At 34.9% G+C, this 27,370-nt stretch overlaps 1 protein-coding gene across 3 annotated transcripts in view; it reads left to right on the plus strand.

The window, feature by feature from the left end:
* HNF4G (hepatocyte nuclear factor 4 gamma) overlaps positions 1 to 27,370 on the plus strand; it is a 67,108-nt gene that overhangs the window by 18,400 nt on the left and 21,338 nt on the right. Inside the window, exons 1-2 of one of the 3 annotated variants that reach the window (XM_084510171.1) lie at positions 3,514 to 3,700; positions 9,149 to 9,251. Coding sequence is in view for 1 of the 3 variants with exons in the window: in XM_084510169.1 (XP_084366295.1) it covers positions 24,773 to 24,890 (118 nt within the window). In the remaining 2 variants the exon portion in view is untranslated. Of the gene's footprint in view, positions 1 to 3,513; positions 3,701 to 9,148; positions 9,252 to 24,697; positions 24,891 to 27,370 lie in introns of those variants that run through there. The other 2 variants (XM_084510170.1, XM_084510169.1) reach the window with 2 other exon arrangements.

A 27,370-nucleotide genomic window follows, 5' to 3' on the forward strand; every position in this document is an offset into this window, starting at 1 on the left:
GTGGGTGAACATCAATGACTTCTGGTTGCAGAGTGGACTTCTCATATTTAAATAAATTCATTATCATTGATCTGGTTGGCATTGGTTGCAGAGAGAGAGCTGCCATCTAGAGTCCAAGCTGACAGCACTGCCTTTTATGCTACCAACGGTGAGGTGCTTCTTTGTCCATGCAGAAGAACAAAGGTAGGAGCATGAGAACCACCATTCTTGTCCTTTCCACAGGAAGTTGTTACACATCATCCTGGTAAAAAGAATGGTCATTCTAGCATGCTGTTTGCAAGTAGGAAGATATTTGAAGGTATTATTATTTCATCTATCTTGCTACAGCATGATCCATAATTACTAATCTGTCTCACTAGCCCATGTCTATGTCACTATATACCTTTGTATCAAAGTACCAGAATGTCATGGAAAATGGTAAATGCCACACATTTTTTTTTCCCCCCTATATAAAGGTCTGTAGATGAAATCCAATGAAATATAGCGTAAGCTCTGTATAGAAAACAAAGTGTTTAAGTTATAACAGAAAGCATATTTCCAGCAGGATCACCCACTTCATAAGATTTTACGTCTTTCAATAAGTTAGTAAATACAGGGAAAAGATATTACTGATCTTGGTGTGCCTTGATGGAACTCCTGGTGCTATGTGTTCCCTGTCTCCTGGTCCCTGACTATCCTGTCCTGAGAAAGCAAGCAAATGCCATAGCTCCTGTCCCATCATCAAGAATGCTGAGAGGGAAACAACAAGTCTGCTGCCCTTATCCCAATATAATTCATGGCTAAGACTTGGGAATTTTGAAGTGCTTCCTGATTGGGACTTTAGACACTATCACAGCATAGCCAGTTTTCCAAAAAGTCTTTGGCAAATTTCCTCCAGAAAGCATTGAAAGAAAATAAGATATCATGGGTTAAACCGAAAGATTTTTCCTGGATTAATGATTGTTTAATAGATGGAAAACAAAGGGTAGGGCTAGGATTAGGCTTATGGTTGGCTTTTGTAATGAAAGGATTGCTAACATTTTATCTATTTATTTATTTATCATATTTATCATATTTATCTATTTCTAGATAAATAGATACTTCTGGGATTTCTGCTATTCAATATATTCATCAGAGCTTCTTGAAAGGGGTTGATTCATGATGTAGTAAAGGTTGCTTGTGCTGCAAACCTGTTGCATCCAGATTGCACCAAAATCTTGAATACTGGATGTGGATCTGGTAACCCACTTAAAAAGATGTAAGAGGATTTGCAAAGATACCCTCTACATGTCATTTTGGTGTCAGTCACTATGGCAGCCATCACAGTGATACTGGGCAGGTTTTTGTAACTACTTGAAAAGCTTTTGGTAAAGAGCAGCATACTCAGGAGCATGACACCATAGATCTGTTCTCCACAAAGTCTGCACTGGAAATCCTAATAAAACAGAAGTGTTAAGATAGTCAGACAACATAAAGATCATAGAACTTCTAAGTGTGTCACTTTCTTTTTTATTGTTTTGTGATTTTTGCCAACTTTTCTGCAACTCCAGTTGATTATACTTAGCACAGCCTTGATTCCATGTGCTTGAATTGTTGTATCAGTGAGATTTTCTATAAAATAAGTTACACATGAATTGTAGGCCATTATCTGTCATTAGCTCATCTAGAATGTCATGGTGAACTAAGTGCTATGTATAATGTGTTTTCTCAATTGCTACTGGCTGTGTTGTCTTAGTATAGCAGAATGTGACTGATACACAGTGCCATGCGGTTGGACTGCTGGAAACCAATTTTTTAAAAAAGGGGTTTAGTTAATAATTGCAGATTTTTTTTTTTCAGTTATTTTAATTAATGAAGAGGCATTTACATTAAAATTTATCCTGTATTTATTTTAGATTTAGTAGTATACATTGCTCATGAAATTCATATCCATGCAGAAGAAAAACAAGGAAAAGACCTTGAGCTCTTTTTTTTTTTTCTTTTTTTTTTTTTTCAGGATATATTTACCAAAAAAAAATACATTTTCAAGTTAATCAGTTGGTGTTTGTACTTTCCAAGAACATGTTTCTGAAAATATGTCTCATTTTCACCTGGAATTGAGCTCTAAGACTTGCCTACAAACATTTATGATTGCCTTAATCATTTACAGTTAACTGACAACTGATGAGCTCAAGACACAAATGGTTTAGTGAAGACAAGCCCTTATCAGCATACTTCTCAAAGGAATATACTTAGGACTGGGATCAGATTTTCACAGGGGCTCATGCACTAGAATATATATGAATCTTTTGATTTGTATAAATAGATATCTAGTGAAATACAGCTTCCATATCTTAAGCAGATAATATCTATATTATTTGTATGTAAACTCAGCTTCTAGTCTGCCAGCAAAAAGGAACAGGATGATCGAAACCATCATAAATAATTATGGGTCGTAGTTCTCTTTCATGTTACAGTGAATACTGCAGCTGTGTGCATGTGTGGAGAAGTGTCTTGTGTGGCACAAGATACTTGCTCCTTTTCACCTTCTTAATGTTAGTGATCCCGTCCTTTAAGTCTTTCAGTTAAAAGTTATGCATTTCACCTTTCTGGTTCCCAATAGGATGAGGCTAGCCATTATTTTAAGAGCCATAGGTTCTTTGCAGTGCAAAAGAAGGTGCCTGAATGTTTTTGAAAAATCTCTGGATCTTTTTTTTTATGGGGGTACATGATCTGTGGATTGTATATACTTCTCATTTCAGTTTGCTCACTGATACTTTACTTTGCTGAGAATATGAGTTCTCAGCAGGTCTAAGGTCTCTGTTCTTGGCTGCTTCTTTAGAATTTTGAACCATTTTAGTATATCACACTTTTTTATATATTTTCATTTCATCTCATCTCACTTAATTTTGTTTAATTTCCTGTAGACTAGATACTGCTTTGCACATTTTCTATACCATGTCTTCCAATACTTAATAGAGTGTTTCAGCTAAAATCAATGTCAGCCTATTAACATATTAATAAGTATTCTTATGGCACAAAACAATGGGAGAGTTTTCTTTCTGTCCCATTAAAAAGTGCAAAATTTTTCTATATAAAATTTGACCATCTTTGGTCAGACTTGCCATCAAGCCATTATCTGAAGATCATCCTAGTTCTAGATCTACTTCTATTTCTAAACTCGAATGTACTTTCTAAATGTACTTATTGCTAACAGTTTTAGCTAGCTTTCCTCACAGGCTTTTTTTGAAAGTAGTATCCCAAATGGTATATTTTTTTTTGTGATACTGATAAGGTTTGCATCCTTTGTCCTTCAGTACCTTCTAGAAGATACTGCATGTTGCTATTGTTGCAGATGTAGTGCTGCTTTGTAATAATTTGCTCATTTTGTGTGTGGATTTGGTTACTGATTGGTATATTTTATGACTGTGTTCAGTTAGTTGTTGGAAGTTTATTGAGTGAAAATATTTGTTTAGCTTAATACAGGTATGTTGGAAAATCAAGAAGAGTGGCTTGAGAAGGCAGTAATCTAATAACACCCGTGCTACAAGTAGTACCATTCACTTTTACGTCTCTGACCAGCAATAGTTTCACTGATGAATTTACCAAAGTGAGTGGTAAAAATCTATGTGCATTAACATAGGAAAATATAATCCTAGTAATATTGAAAAGGATACGGGACAGGTGGATAGGCACAGAAGAGTAACACTGAAAAAATTTAGGGGCTTGAGTGAATTGTAAGGTAAGACATGATTAATTTCATCCAGAGGTTGTGAATAAAGCTGGTTGATAATTCTGCTTTTCTCTGGTTACAGGTTTCCCAGGAGGAAAAAGATAGTATCTTAGCTGGATATATGTGCTATACTGTACTGTAACCTACTGTACTGTAGGGGACCTTCTGTCTTGGGACATTCTGTAGGTCAGAAAAATCATGTAATTTCATAGAAGAGATGATGAATTGGCAGAAATTGGTATAAATCTCAGCCTGGGTTCAGTGTTGCATTTCATTACAGATAGTTAGAAACACAATTTTATTTGCTAAAGTTCTAAAGGATTAAAAACAAACAAACAAACAAAAAAAATGATTAATATATATTTTTTTCATATTTGGATTAACATTTTGTTAATTTTGATAATCAACTTGCTCCTTTTTTTTTTAATTTTTCACTGTCATTATTTTCTAGATGCTTTTTCAGGAAAATTGTTGGATATATCAATTATACTAGTTAGCTATATACAACTTACAACTTATATACAACTAAACAACTTATATAGTAGTTGCCTAGCAAATATCATTCTTGTCAGATACCTCTGATAATGTTAATCTAATAGCTGAAGAATAATTAATAAATATAATAGTATATAAATATAATTAATGCTTACAGTGTCTTGGAAAAGTGTCTGTTAGAAAATCCAGGAATAAATCTGTTATATTTGTATAAATGCATATTTTTCAACTTCATAACTTATCAGCACATTTCATTAAATATAATTATATTGTGTTCAAACATGACTATTTCATAAAATTGTCACTAACTCAACCTGCATAGCCTTCTCTACCTCTTTGTATACACAAAAACATGCTATACCTGTGATGAAAACCAAATTGTAATATAAATCTGTAGATATTAATTTTACTGTATATTCTGTTAATTTATTTACAGTATCCAGGTAAATTGGCACCGGTTTTCATTCTGGAAATGAAAATTGTAACTATTAGTGTGAATATATTTGCTTATCCAACTTCAGTGCCAGCTTTTGCTATTAAGATTAGTTAAAGTACATGTTGGCCACATTTTAACTGTGAGTACTTAGAATAGTTTAAACATGTAAGTAAACAAGGCACAGGGCATATAAGCAGTGTCATTTAAAAGAAAAAAGGAAAAAAAGGTCATCTGTAGAAGTCAGCTACAAATTACTTTTTCCAGTCTAGTTTCATTGCCACTATTTAAGTTATAAAAATTCTTTTTAAAATATACTAAAAATGTTTTTTTAATTATTATTATTATTTTATTGCTGGGTAATTCATTCTTCGTTATGGACATTCTTCCTTGATTTATTTTTAGATTCTTTATTCAAAAAGGTCTTCAAATTTAGGGAGGCATAATGTTGACAAAAAGCTATTTTCCTAGTCTTTTCCCAATTGCCTGAGACTTTGCCAAGAATATAAAATTATGTAGAGGAGAGCAAAATATGGATTAAACAAAATTCAACCACCCTGAAAGGGGTATTTCTTTGTTTTATTTTTCTGCCATTGTCTTCTTAGTTTCTCCTTTATTTTTTTTTTTCCTTGTATCTGTCCATATTTTGTTCTCTGTTTTTCAGTGAAATGAGGTGATTTATACACTGTGCTTTACTTTTGTCCTGGCTCAATAAAATAAAATAATTTAACACATAGCTCTATTTTATTGTATTTTTATTTCAGCAAGCTTTTTTTTTTTTTTTTTTTTTTTTTTTTTTTTTTTTACTGTAAAATACTTTTTGGACACTTAAAAATTCAGATGTAAAAGGACATTTTTTTTTCTTCATAGTAGTTTTTGACCAACTTTAGAATAAGCTTTTTGAAGAATGTTGCTAAGCTTTTTCTGTATATCATGTGCACTTGCTTGTGCAAACACAACCTGTTTTATCTTTTTGCTTACAATATTAATGCACCGTACCACATATTGTCCTGGTCAGGTAATTTGTTTGTTCTGAGCAGTTGCTAGTGTATGGCTTTGCTTCCACATTTGTGTAGCTCATCCCAGTTTGAAGGAAGACAGGTTCCCTGAGCATATTGGAGACGAACAAAACACTGCTGAAATCTACAGTAAAACAATTTCTGATAAAGTATCTCTGGAAAAGTCTAGAGCAGATGGGAAGAGTAGGAGTATTGCAGCAGATGTGTATTACAGCAGGTGAAATGCAGTTTAAAACCCCAGAATTTACTGAAAAGAGAATTTCAGATCTAAAAAGTGATTTAAAGACCAGTCCTGTCCAAATTGCCACAGAAAATGTATAATTACACTCTCACACATTTGTTATGCAGGTTTTAAAGAAGAAAGTGAAATCTGCTCATATTTCAGTATGATGTAGTAATCCAACAGAGGTCTCTTCCAGGTTCAGGAATATTATGACTTTTTCATCTGGAAAAATGGTTCCATGAAAGGATTTCTCTAATTTCAATACCAGTCTAAAGACATTTTAGCTTCATTAAATATAATGTTTTTAATTTATTTTAGTGTTCTTTTTCTGTAGGGAATGAATTAAACAAAATTAAAGAGGGAAGAGATTGATTGAAATTGAGCAAGTGGGACAGGGAAAGAAGAAAGAGAAATGTTGGGCAGGAAATACTGGAACATACACAGCACGTGAGTGAGGTGAAACTAAAATGATTTTGCAGACATTTGATATGACAAATTGGCAACCCTAAAAAGATAAAATAGATTAATTTTCATTAAAAGAGAGAGAGAGAAAAAGAGAGAAAGAAAGAGAGATAGATAGAAAGAAAGAGGGATAGAAAGAGAGAAAGAGAGAGAAAGAGAGAGAGTGAAAGAAAGAAAAAGAAAATAAAAACAAGGATGGTTGAAGGGTGAAACTAGAAATATCCAAGCTGGAAATAAGTTACTGTTTTTTGACTGTGACCATATTTGTGACTGTTACTAGTCAATGCCATTGGTCCCCTGTGTTTTTGGTAGGCCGTTGATCATTTTAAAATCAAAATGGATTCTCAAAGGAGATGAACATGTGCTTGCTCCTGGTTATGAATAACCAGGTCAAACTGCACTTTTCTGTGTTAATCAGAAGTCAGGGTAGATTAGTGGTATTTTATTAAGAATGGATTTTAGATTGGCACAGCAGTGACTGTAAAAGTAATTACAACATGCTGTAGTTAGTACATCTTCAATTTGTCTGCTTGTCAAGTATTCTGAGAAGAGGAAAGCCTGAATGGCCATCAGATTCACAAATACATAGGTTTTGTAAAAAACTTTCTTACTAGTAAAGATGTCTGTATTGTCTAATAACAATACCCACCAAACTCTATGTTTCAGCCATTTTATGTACCTAGTTTGGATAATACAATTAAAGGCTGAGGCCAACATTTACACATTTTATTACAGTCTCAGTGCAGATGTGCACATTTTTCATTGCATCTAGCCTGTTCAAAGTGTGGGCAGCAGAAATGCGGCCTGAGCACACCTGGTGAGGCAGACCTGATGTCTACTCGTAACCATTCTACCTCACCTAACTACTCTACATGTGTTGCTTTAAAAGAAAATGAGTTTAGGCTGAATTTGAAAATAAATAAATAAATTCATACAACTAACCATTTTTTTTTTTCTTTGAGCTTTTTGTTTGTTTGTTTGTTTGTTTTTCATGGTTTTTGTGATGCAGGCTGTAAAGTATTGGGCATGTCTGAGAATAAGGCTAACCAGGGATTTGAGACAGAGGAGGAATTAGTAACAGCTCCAGGTATCACCAGGTACGAAGGTCTCTGTCATTAAGGACCATGACTAAATAAACAAGCTGGGATATGATTGCTTTATTGCTCTTTGCTCATTTTATGTCATTTTATTACCTTAGTAATGGCTATAGGATTAGGTGTGTAAGGGAGTTCTGAAAATGTAGCACTGAAAGAAGTATATTAAGAAGTGTGTGCTTCCTATAGAGATTCTAAATTTTCCTAATCATGGATGATGGAGAGGCTGATTTAATTTGCGTAGAAAATTTAGGGTAGGGAGAGAGGTGCAAAAGGGTTTAAAGAACAGATCAATTTCTAGGTTTCATCCTTACTTTAGTATAGCTGATAATATTATGCGCCTTTACAGTGGCCCCAGTGGGAGAGGAAATGTCATTACATGTACTGCGCAGTTAGCCAAATGGTACATTTCAGTTCCACAGTCGAAGTGTGAAAATATGCAGATGAGAATTAGTTTTATGTATACATAACTACTAAATAAGTCCTGATATTGCCAACTACTAAATAAAACACTCTAATTTCTAATATTGACAAAACTAACCTCATACACTATAACAGCAGTATCACTTCTGAGGACAAAAAGTACTTATCAGCTAATAATTTTACTGTTTTCTGTTTTGCATGCACTGCAGTTTATACGATCAATAAGGAATACATGTATAATGCCTCAGCAGACCTACAATCTAGACTGTAAGAATATCTGTTCTTGACTAAAGTCCTGTTACATCTTAATAAGGGAAGATATTTTCAGCCCTGGTGTCTAGAAGGTGTCAGTTTATTCCAAGGGAAAGAAAATATACAATCCATAACATTTCTAGTAAAATAAAAAGCAAAGCAAAGAACACTTTCTTAGGTTAAGCCTTTTTTTTTTTTTTTTTTTTTTTAATAGGAGAACCTGAAAATAACATGCTTTTACTTGGAATTTAGTAGTAAAGAATTAGATTTGAGAAGCAGAAAAAAAAGTGTCTTTCAGTGTATTTTAAGTGTATTTTGTTTGTATTTAAGGATTTCTTATAAATGTACAGACTACAGATGTGTAATAGTGTATTTAATTTATAGGTAGCATTGGCAAAAATGTGTATAATGAAAAAAAAAAAAAAAAAAAAAAAAGGGGAAAAAGGGGGGGGGGGGGAGGAGGGAGAAAGGTAGTACTGCTCAGCTAAAGCTTAGTATTTAAAAATGCAAGTCACTCCAGAAAAATTAACATGGCTGTAAGATGTGTAAGGTAGTTCTCAAAGTTACTACAAGTTGTCCCTTGCTTTCCTTCATACCTTTATCCATTTTGAAATTCTCTGCACATAGTCAAACTAAACTTACTTTTCTTTCAGACTTTACTACTACAAAGCCTGTTTTGCTATGTAGTTTATCCAATACGTAACATTAGAGTTATCCAAAACCCAGGGAATCTTTTATTCATATGCTTCTCTGTCAACAGGTCGAGTCTTAAAAACATTTTTTCTCTTTTTCACTATATATAATCCTTGCAGATAGTATTTCAAGAAATTGAATAAATTCTATGCTTTTTCGCTCTACAAGTGGAAGAAAATATAGCAACATTGTCTGATGACTTAAGCATTTTCTTGAAGTTTCTTTAATCTTCTGAAATGCCTATGTACTTTGAATGAATGCACTGTATTCTCAGCATTTATAATCAAAATACATACGTTTTAGAAGCGTGGTTGGTTTACGTTACAGGTAGCTTAGCATTTATTTTACTCTTGTTTACTGCAGGTGTTATCTACAAGTGAGGATGGAAACACAACCCAGGAAATTAGCCTTTCCTCATCTGTATATGGAGAACTGAAGGTTCTGCACTCTTGTTTTGTGCTTGAATGTAAGTTTTGCTGCATGCTTCAATATCCTTCTTGCCTGTTAGAGATTATATAGTTAGCTGTTCTATTTTGACATGCCACTCTCTCAGAAAATTGTGACTATTTGAAGACACAGCTGTCTGAATGATCATGTGCTCCTGAAAGCCACATAAACATCTATGAAATTGAAGAAATTGGTGGTAGGTTGGTGGAAGATATGCCTAACACAAGGACTTTTACCAAAATGTTGTACTGCATATGTCTATGCATCAATTATACATGATTGATATGTTGTTCAACCAAGGCTGTTGTGTGTTCCATTTGAGACAACTGCTCCTTCATCATATATTACTATTCCACCTGTCCAGATTCTTCAATATCTTTCTGAGAAAGGTGACCAGAAGACCTATGAATCACTAGCTTTTTCTTTAATTGTCTTGCTTTAATCAGCTAATTACTTTGCAAATCCAATAAATATTGCCCTTGAAGACCAAGCACTGAAGGGCAAATATTTTATTTTTATTTTTTATACTGTTTTCATTAGACTTTGAATGATCAGATATTCTCCAGTTTGAGGCCTTAGATATACAACATTTCAAAAAATATTTTTCCTCTTTCCACTTTCTTAAGTGAATTCTACCGTGACCTTCTGCCCCCAGTGAACTCCATAGTTCCCATTTTGAGTGAGCAGAAACTCACTGTTTTAATTCAATCACAGTTGGTTCATCAGGATGATTTTTTTGCACATTTTTTCCTGTTTAATTATGTAATGCTTCTTTTGCTCGGTTTGTGTAAACATCCTTTGGACTTGTTACAATTTGATTTTCTGTCAAGGATAGGTATGAAGAAGAGAAAATGATGGGCAGAGAAAATAATGCTGGGGTATATCTTATTTGCAATTCTAATAACAGCTTTGTGAATTTGAACATGTTAGTAAAGAGCACTTCACTCAAGTGCACATTAGCACAGAACTTTCTAAGCATGCCTAAGAATAATGCTACTCCAATCTGGGCAAATTAGATGGATATCACTTACAGCACTTGTTAATTATGTATCAGCTGCAGTCACAGCATAATTCTGTTAATTGCTTATCACACTAAGGTTAACTTTCTGTCATTTGTATTTGTTTAACACATACTTGGAATATCACACTTGATATTGTTCAGTGACCACTTAAAAAAAATAAATCACGATACAAGTGTTGCAAACCATAAGACAAAGAGATATTTCCTAAATCATCACTTTGGCTGAAGTCATCAACCCAAATAATACCTTTCATAAATAAATCGCTGTCTCTTAAAACCAGTTAGGTTCCTTGCCTCTGCCACCGAAGTGGAAGTTTGTTACAGTGCTCTAAGCCTTCCACATTTAGAGAGTTTTCACTTGCCAGCCTAAAAAATATTCCTTTGTTCTTTTGATGGCACTATTTTATTATCTAAATATTTTTCCCCCTACAGCATTCACCATGCATGATTTATTTCCAGAAAACCTTCCCTCTCACTTTTGACTTCCCTGAGATGGGCAAACCAACTCCTTTTAGCCTCTTTCTGTAGTATGTACATTCTCATGTTCTGAACATGGCTGGGAAGCCATTAGCGCTCCTTAACTCCAGCTGTAATGGTAGCTTTTAAGCCCTCCCCCCGTGTAGATGGAATCAGAAATACTGTACACTCTCAGATGAGTGACAGCAGGAGGTGTAGATGAGTTCAGGCTCTATGAAATGTGCCCAGGAGTACAGGTAGAATAAACTGTCTGATTTTTTATCATGGCTAAATGGATGGATGCTACAGTATTTTAGTTAAAATTGAAACAGCTAAATCAATCTTTTCAAACTGAATCCATCATGGTAACTTAATTTATGTATATATCTTAAGCATAAAGAATGTTTTAGCAATTTAGCTAGGGGAGGCTGGAAAGGCATTATGGTCCTTAGAGAACTGGGGAATAATCTTATACTAGGGGGAGAATTAGGGGACTGGCTGGGGAGCAACTCTGCTGAAAAAAATCCAAGGGGTATTGACAGATAGGAAGCAGAGCATGAGCCAGTAGTGTGTGCTGGAGCTGTATTAATAGGATCAAGGGAAGTGATTTCTCCACTTCATTCAGCACTTATTAGGTATTATCTAAAATTGTGTATCCAGTTTTCCCTCTCCTCTTCTGCCATGCAAGAAGAAACATGGATAAACTGCAGCAAGTTCAGTGGAGGGTCACCAGGATGGTCAGGGGCCGGAGCACCTGCCCAGTGAGAAGAGCACTGAGTGAGGCACCAGGGATGTCTTAGCCTGGACATGAGATGGCTTTAGTGGAGGGAGCTTTACAACAGCTCCCAGTACCTCAAAGAGACAAAGAACTAAGTAAAAAAGATGTAGCCAGGCTTTTCACTGTGGTGAGGGAGAGGGGACAACAGGCTATGGACATGAGTTGATACAGAAGAGTTTCAGTCTGTGTGTAAGGAGAAAAAAATACCCCAGTGGGTGAAACCAGATCTGACAGAAGATCTGTCAGAAGATGGCCCAGAGAGTTTGGGCCATCTCCATCCTTCATAGTACTTCAAGATAGGACTGAATAAAGCCCTGAGCAACCTGGTTTGACCTGCATTGAGCAGGAAGTTGAAGTAGATGATCTCCTGAGGTCCTTGAAATTAATGATTAAGAACGCATTCAGGATTCCTCATATATATAGTTTCATTTCATATAGTCCTGTAGACTATATGAAAATTTAGTCTTCATGAGTCTTGTCGGATTTATAAAACTTATTACTGGGTGCTATACAAATGCACAGCCTTTTAGTTCACTTCTGTATCTTTTCTTTCTTGGCTGCATTTTATATTCTGATCCCCTTCAGGAAATAAGAAAAAGCCAGACGTTTTATTTATTTTTTATTTACTTTTCCTTCTCTGCTTCATCACAGCAATCTGCTGCAATACTACTTTAGTCAGTTTAATTCTCTTCAAACTTGGGAGTTAGCAAAGTTTTAGGAAGAGATCACATTTCCTGCTAGACCAAGCTGCTTCAAACAGCAAATGTTAGTATGACGTGTGAGGAGATCCTCTGGTGCAGAAATTGTTGCTGCTAGGTATAACAGTCAGTCTACTAAACAGTGCCTGCAGCTCTAGACCTTACATCACCTGAAAAAGAATATCCTGTCACACCTAACACTTCAATTCACCTGCAGATTCTGAACTTTTTTTTTAATAATTAATTTGTTTTATTTGTAAGAAAACCTTAACATAAATGGTTAGATACGCCCATTAATGACCTTTTTGTCATATGCCTAGTTTGTCATCTTAGTTTCCTTACACCCCATCTCTTCTGACTCAGAAACAGACTTCCTGATTCCTAAACAGATATATTTGTTCTGTGGTTCTTTCTTACCAGGAGACACTCTTCTAGTGTGCTTTTACTTGTTTTTGGGTACTGAAAGACTAACTTTTCACAGGAAGTTACTCTTACCATGCTCCCAAATCAGTTAGTGATATTTAAATACAAATGTGTTTTATGTGCTGATGTATGTATAAAACTTACTGATCAAGTAGACTGTTACCTTGAATATTTTCTCATGTGTAATTAAAGCAATATCATTACCTGGATAATAAATCAGCTTTAGATAGAGAAGGTTGCCAAGGCATTTAATTTTAAATAATACAGTTTACAGATGCTCTTTCCTCCTACATCAGATGAAAAATTGTATGTCTTGACAGCATTATTTTGAAAAATAACTAAAACTTTGGGGTACAACAATTTTTTTTGTGTCTCTTCTTAAATATATTTAATAAATCAGTTGTGATTTCTCCTTTTGTTCAATATAGCATGTAGCTTTGATAAGGCAGCTTAACCTCTAGTGGAGATTCCTGTGGCTGTATTTATACCTTGGGTTGAAAGCATAACAGTCCTTTCCTCAGGAATTGCACCTGAACGGTGTACCAGCAGACTGGGGAACTGGCCTGCGTTTGCTGCATGCCTTGTCCCCAGACCCAAGAATCACACAGAATCACAGAATTTTCTAGGTTGGAAGAGACCTCAAGGTAGAAGGTACTGGCTGGACTCTTATTTTGTCTGCATGCTTGGTGTTCCTTCCAAATGAAACTATACAGTCACCATCCCTGAAGGTATTTATAGTGTTGCCACCTCTGGAAGTATTTAAGAGGACCACACAGAATCACAGAATTGTCTAGGTTGGAAGAGACCTCAAGATGACCGAGTCCAACCTCTAACCTAACACGAACAAGTCCTCCACTAAGCCATAGCACTAAGCTCTACATCTAAACCTCTTGTAAAGATCTCCAGGGATGGTGACTCCACCACTTCCCTGGGCAGCTCATTCCAATGCCTCACAACCCTTTCAGTAAAGAAGTTCTTCCTAATATCTAACCTAAAACACCCCTGGCGCAACTTTAGCCGATTCCCCCTCGTCCTGTCACCAGGCATATGGGAGAATAGACCAACCCCCACCTCACTACAGCCTCCTTTAATGTACCTATACAGTGCAATAAGGTTGCCCCTGAGCCTCTTCTTCTCCAAGCTGAATAAGCCCAGCTCCCTCAGCCACTCCTCATAAGATTTGTTCTCCAGACCCCTCACCTTGCCCTTCTCTGGACTGGCTTGAGCACTTGTACTGGGGAGCCCAGAACTGGACACAATACTCCATGTGAGGCTTCACCAGGGCAGGATCACCTCCCTTGACCTGCCGGCAACACTCTTCTGACTTCACCCCAGGATACCATTAACCTTCTTGACTACAGGAGTACAATGCAGACTCATGGTTAACCTGTTGTCCACCAAGACTCCCAGGTCCTTCTCAGGGCTGTTTTCCAGGTCAGCTCCTAACCTGTACTGGAGCATGGGCTTATTCCTCCCTAGGTGCAGGAGTCTGCATTTGCCCTTGTTGAACTTCTTGAGGCTCCTCACTGCTCCAGCCTGTCCAGGTCCCTCTGAATGGCAGCACAACCCTCTAGGGTATCAGCCACTCCTACCAGTTTTGTGTCATCCACAAACTTGCTGAGGATGTACTCTATTCCATCATCGTCATTGACAAATAGGTTGAACAGGACTGGACCCTGTGTAGACTCCTGGGGTACACTGCTAGGTTCAGGCCTCCAACTAGACTCCATGCTACTAATCACAGCCCTCTGAGCTCTGACATCCAGTCAGTTCTTAATCCACCTCACTGTCCGCTCATGCATCCCACACTTCCTGAGCTTGCCTCTGAGGATGTTATGGGAAACAGTGTCAAAAGCTTTACTGAAATCAAAGTAGACAACATCCACTGCTCTCCCCTCATCCACCCAGCTAGTCATTCCATCATAGAAGGTTATCAGGATGGTCAAGTATGATTTCCCCTTGGTAAACCCATGCTGACTACTCCTGATCATTTTCTTCTCCATGTGTTTGGGATGACTTCCAATATAAGTGACTCCATCACCTTTCCAGGGATGGAGGTGTGACTGACTGGCCTGTAGTTTCCTGGGTCCTCCTTCTTGCCCTTTTTGAAGATGGGGGTAACATGGGATTTCTGCCAAACCTTAGGCACCTCTCCTGTTCTCCATGACCTTTCAAAGATGACAGATAGTGGGCCAGCAATAACTTCTGCCAGCTCCATCAGCACTCGTGGATTCATCTCCTCTGGGTCCATGGATTTGTGGGTTTCAAATTTGCCTAAGAGATCTCTGACATTTCAGTTCAACCCACAATCAAAGACAGGTTTGATGAATCTGTTTAGAAGTGCCAGTGTCTGTTCATTGTATCTAAAGGCAGTTAGACTTCTAGTTTGCATACAGATTACTATGTTGTAGGCACATGGACTCATGTGATAAACACTACCTTTAATTGTCCTTTGTTTTGGTTCTCTGTTTGTAAAAAGAGGAATATAGTTTGACCCTCTCCTACAGATACAGAAATAATTTTACTGACTCCAAGATTCTCAAATATAGTGATGAAGCCTACATGAATAAAAAAGGAATATGACCATGTGAATATAGCTGATGTCTAAAAAACCACCCAGGCACAAGAGTTATCTATAAAATTTAACACAGAATTGATCATGTAACTTACACTATTGTAGTTACACATAGATTGATCTTGATGATTTGCGTTGTGGTTTTGGTCATAACTGCACCTATGACTATTTCTTAAAGTTTCCTCAATTGACTGTTTCCTAAAGTTACCTGGACATAAAGGTAAGCTGAAGTTCAATTTTGCAGCACTGCTTCCCTACCAATACCAATGAATTTTTCGTGTTCATCTTGATCAGTTTTCTGGTTTGTTCGTCAGACAGATAAGTCCATTTTAGCTCTCAAATATTAATCATCAGCTTTCTAATAGAGAATTTTGCTCATTTTGATCTTATTAAAATTGCTGTCAAAAATTCTGTTGGGAATACTTTCATTTGTATCTCTTAGAAGCAATGAGAGTTAATGTTTTATTACTACCTGAGAACAAACTGAGCATGACTTAAAAATTAAGAGTTAAACATTGGCCAATTGCAGAGCTGATATCTCTGTGTGTACAGCAAAGAATAGACTTAAATTTCCTTCCACAGATAATTATTTTTTTATGCACAGCGGGTTGTGAGTTTATTGAATGTACAATGCAGATGCCTCTGCCCATAAACATATTAAGTGTCCAGGGCCTTCCCAACTCTTAGGAAAGCCAGGTTTGTATTTTCAAGGAGACACTGTTGTACTTATGTATTCCCTGAAACCAAGAGTGGCTTTGTTCTCTTAAGGAAAATAATGTAACAATTTCATTGTGAAATTTCTTGGTTTAAAAGCTAGCATAATGGTTTTATTGGCCCAATTTAGGGTTTCTAGAAGCTTTGGATTGTTGGTTTTGACACACTTTGGATGCTAGATTTTCACCAGTATTTAATGCTGTCATATATTATTGTTCTCACAAGGAAAAATATCCTTTTGAAAGTCAGGGTATTTACATACAGGGCCCCACAGAAGATTAGTTGTTTTAAAAATTTTAATATTTATTTGGTGCATAAAACTGAGTTATTTTGATACTTTAAAAAAATGATCCAAAGTATCCTTGAAACAAAATATATGGCTTTCTCTATTCTTGTTGTGCCTTCATGTAGTATTTTGATTTTTCCGTCCCTTTGCAGTACCTCGTTTTTAAAGACTACGACTTTAACCTCGTAGTCTTTAACACACTCTGAACTTTTCATTAACTGAGTTTTGTAACAATAAAAATGAGAGAAGTTGTCAAGCTAAGCATAACTATGCCAATGGCTTGGAAGAGTTACGCCAAGTGTGTTGACATGAGGTTCTCTCTGCAGAAATGTGATGAGTCAGTTCAGACTCTAGTTAAAAATTTTAATTTTAGATAGAGTAACTGAAAATAATGGGACGTTTCTGACCATCCAGTTATTTAAGTAGTTTTTTTTTTACGTAGGACTGAGAGTTATACAGTCACTAACATGGGCAGAAGTTTACTGAATTTGTCCTGAAACATTATGTAGAATATATTACCTATTCAGCAAGGGATAGAATATAGAAGACTTGCTGTGATTGATTTGTCAGAAAAGAAAGATTCTAGGCAAGCTTGAAAACAAAACAAAACAAAATAAACCTTGCCTAGATACTGGTTAACATTTTTTTTTTTTGAACTCTTTTATTGTGTATGACAAAGACAAGGGTGTTTATGGAGAAAAAAAAATATATAAAATATGTATCATTATATGGTATTTATCAAGGTAAACATTGATAATTATAAGCTCTATAACCGGCTATGTAAAACTTTTTTTTTTTTTTTTTTTGAGTAAGTTTGAATAAAAACCTGCCAAGAAGGCTTAATAAGAAATTAATAATCACCTGAGGGTGACTGAACAAGAATGTTTAATCTTGTTTATCGATATCATGATGTTTTGCTTTTATCTTATGCCTGAATTCTTTCCTCTTTTCTTCTCAGTTCATTCTGCTCTTCAAGACAAGTCTCTGATTAATTTTCCCGTGTGTATCAGAAAATAATAAGTTACCTGATCTAAGCAAATAATTAACAAGAGACTTCAGTCATTTAACAGTAACTCAGCAAATCTCATCACAAAAAATGTATGCTACAAAAATCCTTTAAGCCCTCTAAACTGGCAAAACTTCATGGCTATTCTGAGTATTCAAGAATAAAATGAACTGAATAATATTCAGTTAAAATAGAAATATTAAATACTAAAGTCTACCTAATAATAATCCACATACCTAACAGTAAGCCTTATCTGTTGCTATGTAAAAGCAAAAGTATCCTATTTTTTTATCCTACCTCCCCATGAAAAAGTACAATTATCTAATACTGCCTGCTAACACCAGATAGGGTTAGCAAATTTACTGTTAATCTGGACACAAAGCAAGCGCGGGAATGGATTGAAGTGGCAAAATTCAGATTTACTACTAGCTTATGAAGAAAATCTGCATGCAGACAATATAACATCAAGAATTACTGGGATCCAATATTTAGGTTAAAAGTCTCAAATGAGACTTTTTACGACAAAATAGAAAGCTTTCCCCTGCCAAATACATTTTATATAGTCGATATAATAATTCAGGTATAATATATTCAGATATAATAATTCACAGCTATAGTTGATAATAATTCAGGAGCCAAATCCAACTGTTAGAAAAACACTGAAAAGAAATTCATATGTGTATACATACACATATACATGTGTATATTACATAAACTATCTTTTGGTATCTACATGTGTCTCAAGGTCTACTGTCTCCAAATGCCTCCTGGAACTGCTAGATAAGGAAATATAACTACTTTGTGTCCTCAGTCTTCTTCACTTCCTAACCCCTAATCTCCTAACCAGGAACACTATGTCATGACTGTCATCAGGCTTCCACTTCACCATTAGCTGTCCCTCTAAATCTTCCCTTAGAAAGGTGCTTCTTCAAGAGGCACTATCATGACATCAGATTCTCCTTCACACAGACACACTGCTCTCCACCAGTGTGGTTGCACAGCTGCTATCTGACATTTTGTGGTGGCTTATATTCAGTGGTCCGTATGTGACTTCTAGGCTATGAGATAACATTTCCTGGTCAATTTTAGCTCTTCAATAGTGTTATTATTTGGTGGAAGGCTGTCCAAACCTATGCTAAGATGGAAGCCAAGTAATCTCAGAAGAAAGTTTGTAAGTTTCAGTTGCTGACATAGAATTATTTTAGGTGCAATCCAGCTCTCCTAGGTTGAAGAAATTCACTGCAACATGAGGATAATGAAGAAGTGAAATAATAATAGCAAAAATCTTCCTGATTTTGGTATTTATTCAAGGGCTGGTGGCTGCCACTGCAGGACCACCATGCACAGGAACACCACTCTTTTTGCTAGATCGTTGACAGTAGCAGAGCACATTGGGAAAACACATAAGATATTTTCTTAATAATTTTGATCTGTGCAGAAAGCAGGTACTTCCAACATGAGAATAATCCTCAAAACATGCCTTTCTCTTACAGAGAGAGAGAGCTACTAAGGGTTTCTTATCTAAAATGTTTTCTACTTTGATAGTTTCTATTCAAGACACTCACGGCAAACTGATATATGTGAGCATGTGTATGTGATAAATAAAATCAGATAAACCAAATAGCTTTGTTTACCTTGACCTTACACAGTGGGTATAATGTCTTCACTTTGCATATGGCTGCATTATATTAGTGTTGCTATGCTAGTATAACATCTCCTCAGTGACAATGTGGAATGTAAGAGGAATAGAATCATAGAATGGTTTGGGTTGGAAGGGACCATAAAGGTCATCTAATTCCAACCTCCCTGACATGGGCAATGACACTGTCCACTAAACCAGGTTGTTCAAAGCCCCATCCAACTTGGCCTTGAACATTTCCAGGGATTGGGCATCCACAGATTCTCTGGGCAACCTATTCCAATGCCGCAGCACCCTCAGAGTAAGGAATTTCTTCCTAACTTCTCATATAAATCTCCCCTCTTTTAGTTTAAAGCCATTACTCCTTGTCCTATCACAACACTCCCTGACAAAAGAGTCTGTCCCCAGATTTTCTGTAGACCCCCTATAGGTACTGGAAGGTTGTTTTAAGGTCTCCCTAGAGCCTTCTCCTCTCTAGGCTGAACAACCCCAACTCTCTTAGCCTCTCTTCATAGGAGAGGTGCTCCAGCCCCTTGATCATCTTTGTGGCCCTCCTCTGGACTCATTCCAATACTTCCATGTCCTTCTTGTGCTGCAGGGCCCAGAATGAATAAATCATTTATCTTTTAGAATAAGCTGCAGAGGATGATATTGGAATATGGTGAGAGGATCTGAAGGTAGAGTATATGCTCACCTAGTGTAAATTATCTTCAAATGCTCCAGTAACAATTTATCAGGCTTAAAATATTTTACAGCTTTCATATTCCTTTGATATTTCCCCTTAAGTGCAGACAAGCCCCCAGTGGATGCAAGATTAAAATTGTAAATTGCACTTCATAGAATTTGGAATATTAAATCAGCAACTGACCTTTGAAACTTTGATGTAGACTAGTCATAGACATCCTCATAACAGTCTGGGCAATATTTCCAGCTTGCAAAACATACTAAATAGTGTGGGTCCATACCATTTGACAAGTCAGAAGCCAGGCATGTTCTTTATTTTCTCTGTGTATTCATATTTATGGTTGTTGAAGTAGGCGATTGTTGCATTAGATGCTTTATGAAGCTAAAAACATAAAGACAGTTCACACCTCACAGTAACTGTGTTTCCTGTTACTCCAAAACGAAAACAGATAAACAAAATGAACAAAAAACACACAAACAAAACAAAACCCCACAACCCTCTTCATAACTTATTAAAGAAGTCTGTGTATTTTAGCTGTATGATGGAGTTCAATGTAATGAATAACCAATTCAAGTGAAAAAAGAGGCAGATTCAGTATGTGCAAGTATCTCATTTTTATAGAATGCCTGGGGTGGTCTAAGTGTCTAAAAATGTGTGTAATAGAAACAGGCTTAGCCTAGATTTCCTAGAAAGATTTATACTTATGTTTCACCTGGCATGATTTGTCGCAGCTAATCTTACTACCTTGTTTAATACGTGTGTCATGAAAACCTATTCTGGTTCTCATTTCACTTTTCTTGTATTTTATTTAACACCTGTTCTTTCAGGACACAGTGAAAATGGAGATGTAAAATGAAAAAAGACACAGAAGCCTGTAAGTGCTAGAAATTTACTCGGTAAAGCAGATAGTTGATGCTCTGTTTCAGAAGTACGATGGTGCCTTTAATCAGATTATTGGAAGCAGTTGTGCTGTGCATTTACTCTCATGATTCACAAATTGTTCTGAAAATTCCTTTAACCTTAACTATCTCTTTGAGATAACAACATTGTCCTTTTTGTGGTTTGGAACTATGTTGTTGTTTACTGGGAGGAAGGGGAGGGAAGACACCACTACGTTAGAGACTTGTACTGTTTTAGAACTGTAGAGGACATGGCTGTAGCTGTGTAGAAACTGTAGCCATGTTTCCATCATGATATTTAGGTTTTAAGCGCAAGAGATAATTTATGCTCCAAGAAGTCCAAGAAACTGGGTAATAACACATTTGGATTTATCAGTCTTTTTTTTTGGATGTGATTCACCTTTGACATTTTTGTTTTCAAAAAATAAAAACAACCTGATCTCTATCACGCACAGTGATACTGCAGCATTACAGATATCTTCATATCAATCACTCAAATCATTTTATGTGTAATGGAATATAAGCAAACATTTCCCAGCCATTGCTCATGGATAATTTATGAAATACTTTGGGGTGGGTGGCGGCAGAGCTGATGCAGCCTCCCTGTGAAGATACCTGGTGTTGAGGATGCATTACAGAAGAGGGACACTCAGTCTCTGCTAGGTTCATGTTTATGAACCAAAGGTGAAATTCTCCACTGGTGTGAGGAAATTTATGATCAGCTTCCCGCATATCAAGCTTTTAGCAAATAAACTCTGACTTGGAGATCTTTGGCTACGTTGACTGTTGCAAGCTGCTATTATGGCATAAGTTCATATGATTTCATTAGGCTTTGTTATACAGGCTCCCTGACTGCCAGCAAATGGGAGAAAAGACATTTCAAAACATGCGTTATTAACATACTGAATAAGTATGCCAACTTATTGACATAAGTAGGATGTCCATTACAACTCACTGTACATGCAAAACAAAGAGATACTGTGAAGATGTGTTCCTTTTTCAGAACACATGGGAAATAGGAATACATACATTTAAATAAAGACCTTATTATAGGCACCTACATTTCTTACTAAGCTAGAATAATAAAAGGATGTATTGCTACTTATAAAAAAAAAAAAAAAAAAATCAATAGTGATAGTAACCTGAGATTTGTTTTTATTTTCATGAAGACTTTTATGGAAACAACCTTGATTTTATTAGCTTGTGCTCTATTTTATACCACAATCAGAAAGAATGATTACATTTAGTATGGAGAGCTGAACAATTAACAGGGTTAACAGTCCTAAAGATAAGATAGGAATGCTTTCTGTATGTCACAGTGAGGTCAGATGTAAATAATAAAAAATAAAAATAAAAATAAAAACATATGAAGAAAATATTATGCAGTTTTCTACTTCTTCAGAATTAGTGTAAAATTAATTTTGAAATATAACTTCTTACTCAAGTTTGCAATATCACTTACCTGAAAGGTCTGTTTTGCAGTCCAATTATACAACTTTAAAATATCTGCTTATCTAAGGCTAATATTTCTTGGCTGTCAGCAGTAGATGACTTAGAATTTGAAAGAACATATACTACAAGCTGCAAGGTCACAAAGAGTTTGAAAAACAATGGAAGTGTCTAATATGAAAAGAATATTGCTGTACATTGATTCGAATGCTAATGAACTTTATAAAGTTTGGACTGACAGGACCAAAAGCTGATCATTGACTTCCCTCCTCAACTGCTCTAGTTTTGGGACAGCATTGTGATCCACTTCAGAGATAAAGAAAACATATTAATATTTTAGACTAGTCATTTACTATACATTAATGGTTCATGATGCCAAAAATCCCCATATGAATGCAGATTTTTTATGAATTTAAGATTTGACTGCAAGTAATTTCCTTAGCAAAACATGAAGAAGTATAATGAACATTAAAATGGCATAAAGAACAGCTTTCCTATCATTATATATTTTTTTTCCATATCAAAAAATCAATCAAAATTAGTTTTTATATGACAGAGGCACTAATTAATTCCATCTCTTTAGTAGTCACTGAGGGGCCTGTTTTAGCAGCATTGAAGAAGTTCTATTAACAGTGGAAAGAATACTAGGATTTGATCATGTCATATGTGATATCTTCCATTTTACATTCATTTTCGTATTTCAAAGTTATTTGTATGCCAAAGTGGTTTTGGATCTGGAGTTTTGAAATAAAACACAGCTACTTTATGATATATTAAAATATATAAAATTGTATAAAATATATTTTTTATAAAATGATATAAAATAGTTTATGTTTGTGTTTGAGCAACACACAGTCTTGCTATGAAAAAGCCAGAAATTATTAATTGAAAATTTTATCAAGGAATTAAGGAAAATATAAGGAAGGAACAAAAGATAATTCTAGTTAACATGAAAAATTAGTATATTACTTTATGTATGTTAGTATATTATTTTAGTTATATATAGTATATTATTTAATGCAATGAATCATTTTATTCATATAACTAGTAACTAGTTTTGTAGCAAGTAGTGCATTGAAAAAAATTCTATTGAAGAAACTTCAAGCTGAACCATTGGAGTGTAATAGGATTCTATCTCATGATGAAACTACCGTGAGTTCCTAAACAAATAAGGGATGTCAATAAAAAAATAGCTTTTTGTCAATCTAAATTTGCAAAGATACCAATATGCTTTAAAAATAGGGAAAAAATAGTAGTTAGAATCAAAGATAGTGAAACTATACACTAGAAATTTGTGAAATGGCACTTTCTGAATAGAATTTCATGTTTGTAGACATGAAATTGTTTAACATAATGCTAAATATCTTATAACTTTGCCAACTATTGTTTATTTTCTGCAGTGTATAGGAAGTACAGCAGTAGGTTGAAAAGGATAGCCCCCATGGACACCCTCCAAAATTTGCAGAGAATTTGTGCAATCAGGAACACGATCAGAAATGTTCTTCAATTTGGGGATGGCTTTGGGATAGCCACTTCTTTAGGAATCCTATTGTCATAATTATGCCCGTGGTGTCTGCTGGGATCCATGTCCACAAGGAAACAGGACAATTTGTGCCTCATGTAATAATGAGGACTGGGAATTTAGAAGGATGAATTTTGAAACTTTTTTTTTTCTAGGTTGTCTTCTGAGAATGTCCATTTTTCATTGATAGTTTGCCTGATGTTGATTGCTGTCTTTTTATTTATTTATTTATTTATTTAGTCAAGGAATTATTTTATGATGACATTTTGTGGCTACCTATAGTGAACAACAACTGCAGGCACTCTTTCCATTCAAATAAGCATTTCAGTGCTGTATGTATAGTTGCCCTTGTTAGTTAAGCAACCTGGAAAGTTTTCCTATGTACATAATCTTTAATGTAACTGTTCTGAAGTGTAAAGGGTAGTTCTCTGTACAGAATTACTTGGGAAGCAAAAACATTTGACATTTTGCTAATTAGCAAATGAAATTCAGCTTTCCCACTGATACTCAATTAACTTTTTTTTTTTTTTTTTTTTTTTTTTTTTGGGGGGGGGGCAGTTGGCAAAGGTGGAGGTTAACTGGATTTGTATATGCCATGTACACCAGTCGATGAGCAGTGGACCTACCTAAAATCTCTGTCTTCTTTTTAGAGAAGGTGAATTATATTTTTTCTTGTGTCTCTGAATGTTACTTGAAAACAACATGCTTTCATCATAACCTAAGACTGTGCAAGATCCACTGCTGCCATTACGACACAGGATGTGATGGAGGGAATCTCTAAGGTTTCCTTTCTTGCTGTAGCATTTGTGTTGCTTGAGGTCTTGGTTAAGTGTGCCTACACAGTTGCTTGTTGTCACTGTTATTAATAAATAAATAAATATTGTTAATATATAAAAAATAACAACTGTAGAAATAGGTATATTTTTTTCTTTAAATAACGATAAATATATGGGGCTTGAGCATAGTCCATAATCATATCACATTTATTTACTGTTGAGAACAGAGAGAGCAAAATGGCATGCAATCCATTTACAAGCAAGTGTGGTTTGTTTAGGACCTTTTACACTGCAAATTGACAACAAAATGTGTAGAAGGTCGTAAGAGATAGGAAGCTTCCTGGATGTACTTGGGTTCACGGAAGAATTGGAGCCAGTGCAACTCCTGATAAGGTTATTCCATAAAGCATTCCAAGATTATCAGAAGGGTTGCACTGTATCATAAAAGAAAAAAAAAATGCAGACAGAATATAGCATGCAGAAGCAGTTTTCCAGCTCCTCCCATTGCAGCACGCAAGAGACACGGTTATAGTTAACTTTGGATTATCAATCACTGTGAAACAGAATGGAAAGGTTGTACATTTGAGTAGCTTTTTCACTGTTTTTGCACTGAATGATGAGGCTCTCAGAACCAATATTAGACATGGAAATGGCAAACTACAGTGAAGTTTTAGATCCAACGTATACTGCTCTGGAGTTTGAAACTATGCAGATTCTGTATAATGGCAATGGTGAGTTCTGTTCCATGATGCAAAATCAAGACAGTTAGCAGAAAAAGTGAAGTTTAGTAATGTTATAGGGTGGTAGCTAAATGTTTTATTTATGGAGCTTTTGGGGATTGTTTTCAAACTACAAATCTGTTCTTTTACACTTCATTGCTAACTCTAAGTTAATAATATTATAATTCTTTAACATTAAGGGAAATAAACGAGAGGTTATATGTAATAAACTAACTGAACTAACTGTCATCAGTCAGTTAGTCAAAGGAAGAAAACGGTGTATTCAGCAGTTGTTTTATTTGCTGTAAGACAAATGAATAACTAGTATTGACGATTTGGACATGAAGTCTATTTTGTATATAACACTCATGAGGACAGTACAAAATTGTCCAGAGGCTTGTGAAAAAAAAAAATAAATAAAAAGTCTACTGCTTCTTGATGCCTAATTTCTAATTATTGGACTAATATTTTACTTATTTAAATATTAATTAACCATTCTAGATACATGTATCTGTGAATGAGAGTGATTATTTTAAATCATGTTGGCTTTCTACAGGGTACAGTTTAGCTGAGAAAACCCATTGGTATTTGGCTAATATAGCATTAACCACTCTACTTACTCTAGGTGGAATTTTTTAATGCAATTTTTTTTTTTTAGAAATTGAACCAGTCAGTTATGCTTGAAATAGAAAGCACACCATTTAATTCTGCCTTCTTTTAACACTGATGAGAAAAATAGGAAATCTCAGACTATTAAAGTGAAGTGTCAGGTGAATTAAACTAAACTAAACTAAAATGACTTTCGAAATCTTCTAATGTATTTAAAAAATTGTTTTAGCTTTATAATAAAGCATAATTCATAGTTATAGTGTATATATTATAGTGTATGTAATATACATGAAATATAATATATGTTAAAAGGCAAAACAAATATTTAGTGATTTACAGGAAATATTCAGCACCTGCATTTCCTATATATATAAATTCCTGCCATAGGGAGCCCAAGTTAGTTTTTGTTGTTGAGCTTGAAGTTTTATTTGAATTTCTTAGTAAACAGAAAAGTAGATTTGGTTATTGATTTAGGAAGAAAAACCTTCACTGCCAAAATGATTTTGAAGCTATCAACAATGATTATGTAACTTTTAGATGATTTATCTGATTTTTCTTTCAATATAGGTGATTTCATTACTCATTTAAACCTTCACTGCCAAAATGATTTTGAAGCTATCAACAATGATTATGTAACTTTTAGATGATTTATCTGATTTTTCTTTCAATATGGGTGATTTCATTGGTCATTTGTGTTTTGCTGAATTGCACCCTTCAGATCTGTTAATGTTACATAGAATGGGAAAGCAGATTAGGGAGGTTATGCTGTGTTGCGTTATGTGTTGGTGATACAGTTAAATTATTCACTGTAAATGATTAGTTTGACAATTATTAGTTATTGAATGTAGTCCTTTTCTGTTTAGCATTTGCTTTGAGCTAAGCTTATGTGCTTTATGATAGAATTTATCAAAAAGTTTGACTTCGAGTTACAGTGCTAGTCTGGAACAGAATGTCTCTTCTGAACTTTCATATGTGTATTTTTGAAACTTCATTAATTAGAACTATTCAGAGAATGTTAACTGTCCACATTCAGACAGATTATGCAGTTCTGTTGAAATCTGAGAATTTTACAAAATCAGGTCGATTTCACAGATATTTTGTTTCAGAATAATAACAAGGAAAACAAGTATCTCCGTCTCTCTCTTTATGTGTCTATATGTGTCTATATACAAACACATACATGCACATACAAAGAGATACAATTTTATTCTTTATAAACATATACATATACTATATGTACTATATATACTATATATATAATAGCTTACAAAGAAAACTTTTATATTTCTCCAGCTAAATTATTCTGTAAACCATTTTAAAAATAGTTTTCCAGTCAAACAAACCCAATTTTAAAATAATAAGTTCTTCATATAACTGAATTGTTAACTTTCTTATTTTTATATGAGCATTTTATAATTTTCATCAAACACATCTCTGTAAAACAGGAAAAGTTGGTGCTTCTTCTCTCTTTGTCTAAAAAAATCGATTTAAATTTTAAGATCCTTGGAACACAAGCAAAATTATATTATATGTTTGCATAATACATTTCAGATGGATCCACTATGACATGACAAATTATATTTATCAATATCAATAGTTTTACTTTTCAATCTGACCATTCTTCATGAACTGAGGTACTTGAGTTTTTAATGCAGGCTTGAATATCTAAGTAATGTGAAACTCTTTCCTCTCTGACTGAATAAATACAAATGCTTAAGACATACTGCAAACAGTTTTCCTTTCATAAGACTAGAAACATACTCAGAAAACATCTGTTAAACCTTGTGACTCAAAAGAGAATAAATATGACTGTTCTGTTTTAAGGTAAATTTCTTCAGTATTGTTTAACACATTCAGTGACTAAATGTTAATCATATGTAGAT

The sequence above is a fragment of the Aythya ferina genome (genome assembly GCF_964211825.1).
Source record: "Aythya ferina genome assembly, chromosome: 2".
Taxonomy (NCBI): Eukaryota; Metazoa; Chordata; class Aves; order Anseriformes; family Anatidae; genus Aythya; species Aythya ferina.